This window comes from Lipotes vexillifer, unplaced genomic scaffold (genome assembly GCF_000442215.2).
Source record: "Lipotes vexillifer unplaced genomic scaffold, Lipotes_vexillifer_v1.1 scaffold150, whole genome shotgun sequence".
Taxonomy (NCBI): Eukaryota; Metazoa; Chordata; class Mammalia; order Artiodactyla; family Lipotidae; genus Lipotes; species Lipotes vexillifer.
The window spans coordinates 6,154,897-6,160,253 of NW_006792921.1; the positions used below are offsets into that span (position 1 = coordinate 6,154,897).

At 45.4% G+C, this 5,357-nt stretch overlaps 1 protein-coding gene across 1 annotated transcript in view; it reads left to right on the forward strand.

Annotated features, from left to right (window-relative positions):
- Positions 1-5,357, forward strand: part of MINDY4 (MINDY lysine 48 deubiquitinase 4) — a 100,755-nt gene that overhangs the window by 15,136 nt on the left and 80,262 nt on the right. The window contains exon 6 of the mRNA XM_007466106.1: positions 4,917-5,342. Coding sequence (XP_007466168.1) covers positions 4,917-5,342 — 426 coding nt within the window. The remainder of the gene's footprint in view (positions 1-4,916; positions 5,343-5,357) is intronic.

The window sequence follows — 5,357 nt, forward strand, 5'->3', positions numbered from 1 at the left end:
CGCTGGTCACCTCCACCCTCACGTGTGGCATGATTACGTGTGGGTGTGGCTGCAGATGCCAGCACTGCTCTCCCGATTCATCTGGAATCAGGGCAGCAAGCGGTGGACCTTCTGCCTGCCTCAGCCTACGTCCTGTGAGATTTTCGGACAAGGTCTTTGTTCCTCTTGGCCACGGTCTCGTTTGTTAGACCAGGTGTCTAAGATCCCTTCGAGACCTGGAATTTCATGGCTCAGTGATGGTCATGCAGTTGGGAAAGGGAAAAGTATTTTAATAGTCTTTTCAGAAAACTAGGGGTATTTTTTAATATTACACCAAACCTAGACAAGTTGTTTCTTTTTTCCTTTTTTTTATCCAGTTCACAAGGCTGGCTGTTCCCTCAAAAACAACCTGCTTTGGGTCTAGATCAAGTATAGTTATCTGTCATTGTTCTGTTGATTAAAAACATGTACAACCTAAAAGTTGAGAATTACGTTTTATTTGACGGACTTGCTGAGGACTTAAGCCTGGAAGACAGCCTCTCAGATAACGCTGAGGGACTGCTCTGAAGAGGTAAGGGAGGAGCCAGGATATGCAGGAGTTTTTGCAAGACACCAGCTAGTAGGAACATCGAAAGATTACTGTTAATTAAAGAAAAACAGGGACTTCCCTCGTGGTCCAGTGGTCAAGAGTCCAGGCTTCCACTGCAGGGGGTGTGGGTTTGATCCATGGTTGGGGAACTAAGATCCCACATGCCGTGTGGCGCAGCCAAAAAAAAAGAAAGAAAGGAAAAAAAAGAGAAAAACAGACATCTCAAGTTAATGAAGTTAGCACTTTTCTTTGTACAGGAAGATGCAGAGTCTGAGTTCATTTAAACCATTCCTTGAATACGTACCTTATCAATGGAAAAAAAATGTTGCCTGCCCTTTCAGTAAACAAAGGATGTGGCAGCCATCAAGCCATCACACTACAGTGGCCTGATGGTGAGCCCTGAGGGAACTCAGGGTAGAAATAGGATGCTGACCATCAGACACTGCAGCCACCACCAACCCCCGCATAGTGCACCCTGAGGAGACTCAGGATGTGAGCGCACAGGATGCTGACCCCAGAGAGCTGAGGTGCGCATCAAAGGAATGATTTCAGTGAGCCCTGACTTTTGCATCTTCTCATATATAGAAAAGTACTAAATTCCTTAACTTGAGATATCTGGTTTTCTTTTTCTTTTTCTTTTTTTATACAGCAGGTTCTTATTAGTTATCTATTTTATACATATTAGTGTATATATGTCAATCCCAATCTCCCAATACATCCCCCCCCACCCCCCACCCCTGCTATTTTCCCCCCTTGGTGTCCATATGTTTGTTCTCTACATCTGTGTCTCTATTTCTGCCCTGCAAACTGGTTCATCTGTACCATTTTTCTAGGTTCCACATATATGCGTTAATATACGATATTTGTTTTTCTCTTTCTGACTTACTTCACTCTGTATGACAGTCTCTAGGTCCACCTACCTCTCTACAAATGACCCAATTTCGTTCCTTTTTATGGCTGAGTAATATTCCATTGTATATATGTACCACATCTTCTTTATCCATTTGTCTGTTGATGGGCATTTAGGCTGCTTCCATGACCTGGCTATTGTAAATAGTGCTGCAGTGAGCATTGGGGTGCATGTGTCTTTTTGAATTATGGTTTTCTCTGGGTATATGCCCAGTAGTGGGATTGCTGTGTCATATGGTAATTCTATTTTTAGTTTTTTAAGGAGCCATACTGTTCCTTAAAACATACTGTTCTCCATAGTGGCTGTATCAATTTACATTCCCACCAGCAGTGCAAGAGGGTTGGTTCCCTTTTCTCCACACCCTCTCCAGCATTTGTTGTTTGTAGATCTTCTGATGATGCCCATTCTGACCCACGTGAAGTGATACCTCATTGTAGTTTTGATTTGCATTTCTCTAGTAATTAGTGATGTTGAGCAGCTTTTCATGTGCTTCTTGGCCATCTGTATGTCTTCTTTGGAGAAATGTCTATTTAGGTCTTCTGCCCATTTTTGGATTGGGTTGTTTGTTTTTTTTAATATTGAGCTGCTTGAGCTGTTTATATATTTTGGAGATTAATCCTTTGTCCGTTGATTCGTTTGCAAATATTTTCTCCCGTTCTGAGGGTTTAGACAAGTTGTTTCTTAATGTGGAACCTGAAACCATGCCAGTGAACTTTTTCTACATATCAGTTTCCCCTGGTTTGTCTTGAACTTTGAATGACTCTTTTACCACTGCATGGTTTAGTAACATGATGCGTTGGGTCATGTGGAAATTATTGGTTTACTAAGTTATATGGATCTTCTGAACGTTGACACATTTCAATATACAAAAAAAAACACATAAAAAATTGCATTTGTTGATGTCACTACTCAACTTATCAGAAAGTTTTTGAGAAGCCCTCCAGTTCACAATGGCAAACACGAGTTTCCCCAGATTCTAATTTTTACCTGATGACTTGTATTTTATCACTGGCAACAGTGTATCATTTATGTTCCTTGATGTGACAGGCTCAATTTATTTTCAAGAAAATGCCTGCCAGATACTCAGTACTCAGTATTCAAATACTGAATAACCATAGTTCATCTGTCAGTTGTTCCATGAAAAAAATAGCAAGTTTAGCTCACAACTCAGATGGCTGCATAAGTGCTTCTCCTGGTGACAGCCTCATCCTCTGCATCCCGCAGAATGTTTATATATACCTCCCATTTTGTCACACAGACTATTAAAGAGATGTATAACATAGGGTCAAGATTGAACACACTTAATATTTTTTATGCTTCAGCATGGACATTCTTAAGTGAAATTAGCATTTCACTTATTTACTTTTATTGCAAGTGGTGTTAATACCTTGAGTACTGGTAAAGTTTGGTGCTGCTGCCTTGATTCGTGCTAAGCGCCAGCCAACAGTTTTTCCCACCAGTGCTTTGCACCATCAGTACAAATGTGGACACAGTGAAAAAGGCAAATCATGTTGTATTATTATTATGAAAATAATTTTGAGCTCCCTGAAAGGGTTTGGGGTTAGACCTGTAAGGTTGGTGGACTGCACTTTGGGAACTGGTGGACCAGATGAACACTAGGGTCCTGTCCTATCATGACTTTCTAATCATCAAGTCTGTGCAGTTCAGTCCCCTTCATAACTGAGGTGTAAGGAAGATGGCCTGTACCCGCATTACTGCTGAGAGATTGCTGCGAACTTCTCCCCAAAGGAGAAGTGATTGTTCTCGGAGGTGTTCTCTTCCCCTGGAGTATCTGAATCCCGTGAAGGACATAGAGGTAGAATTTCCCCAGGTATTCTGGAAGGTGTTCTGTGGGCCTTTGAGTACCTTGGCCATACTTACTGGTTGCTCAAGAGAAAAGAGCAGGGTTGCTAGGTAGTGCATCATTAGGTATGTCGTATGGATCAGCCCTGCACTTTTGAAGAATGAGTAAGAGGCTGGGTTCCCTGCCCTTGGCCGGAAGTTTGGGTCTCCTTGGGAATGTTGACTAATGTTTTCCTTGTTCTGTGGCAAGGGATGCCCTGGGTGGCTTTCGGAGGAGGTTTATAGTGCCTAGTAATTTCCACCGGGCGGGAATACTGGCAGAATTAGCTGTTCTTTTTCCGGCACAGGCTTTACAATTTGGCTCAGGATTATTTCTGGAAATGCTGAGAGGTCCAGAATTTTAAACCCAGGAAGAGCCCAGCAGGTGTATTTTTGTCCCCTACCCCTGTTCCTCTACCTCAGATTGGTAACAACGTGAGTTCTCATTTCATTGGTTAATGATTGATAGTGAGAGAGGACATTTCTGTTGACTCCTCTGAAATTCCTTCATTTCAAAAAGTAAGCATTGCTTACTATGTATACGTCAGTGGGCTGGGAGCTCTGGGGAAACCAGAGTTGAAGGAAGAATGGCCTCCATCACCTGGTCTACTGGCAGGAAGGGTTAAGGCCATATGTAAGTGGGGACGGGGGCAAAGATGCATAGCAGTAAGTAATATTTGCTGGCTGCTGTGCAGGGTTTGGCTCTGTGATGGTGCCTTACATGGGTCTGGGTCTCTCCTTTAGTCCTCACCATGGTCTTGTGGGAGATCGGCACTGTAGGTCCCCAATCCCTCATCTAAAACCTTTGAGCAAATGTGTCTTGGAATTTATATTTTGTTTTTAAACTTCAGAAAGGAAATACAATGCATAAACCACATACCACAGAACGCCTGCAGTAGGGTTTGGAGTAGCACCCCATAAACAGAACATTTCTGCAGCAAAACATTATGAGTATTCACACTTAAAAAAGGACTGCAACGGAATTCCCTGGCGGTCCAATGGTTAGGACTCTGTGCTTTCACTGCTGAGGGCCCCCGGGTTCAATCCCTGGTCTGGGAACTAAGATCCCGCAAGCCACGTGGCCAAAAAAACCAAAAAAACAACAAAAAAACCCCAAGAATGCAAGCCACCTACCTCATAAGAATGAAAAAGAATTTGCCATGGGATTCCAAAAGAAATGTTCATTTTTTAGGGGTTTTGGGATTTAGGAATTATTGATAGCAGGTTGTGGATGGGTTATATTGCAGGTGGGGAAGTGAGGGACAAAGAAGTTCAATGACTTGTCACAGAGCACACGGCTGGCAGGGGGTGACACGGGAACACGGGTCTGACCCTGGAGCTCTCTGTAAGGGGTATGAGGGGGGGACCGAGGCACGCTCCTGGGATTTATGTGGGTGGGGTTCTGTGAAAGCATTACAGAAGTGGTAGCCCCTGTGTGTCTCCCCAGAGGGTGGGTAGGATTTTAAGAGAAGGAGTTGAGGATGGGAAAGACATTCCTAGGGGAGGGAAGATCATGGGTAAATGCTTGACGTGGGATATTTTCTCACCTCCCGCCAAGGGGATCCTCACCGCTGCTTTTGTCCTTGCTCTTTTCAGGATTCGCTCCGCAAACGCTCACTGAGGCAGTCCCCGGCCTTGAGCAGCACGACCCAACCCCACGAGGAGGGGAGCCTACAAGCGCCCGAGCTGTCTGCTCACACCCCAGCCTGTCCCCCGCCTGTCCCGCAGGAGGGCCTGGCTTCCAGCACCACCTCCACCCCCAGGAGCACCCTGGGCCTACTCAGCCAGCTGACCTTGGAAAAGTGGAGAGCCTCGCCCAGCAGCCCTCCTCCCCTGCCAGGCAAAGGGCTTTCCCAGAGCGGGAGCGGCCGGTGGAGAGACCTTTCAGAGGATAGCCCAGCCGTGCACAGTGGCCTAGAGGCCGACAGGACCGCCTTGAATTTCTCCTTGTCCAGTGGGAATGCCCCGACCACCCAGGAGAGGCTGGGAAGAGGGTTCAAACGGCAGGGGGGCCAGCCCCCCGCCCCCCGGGGGGGG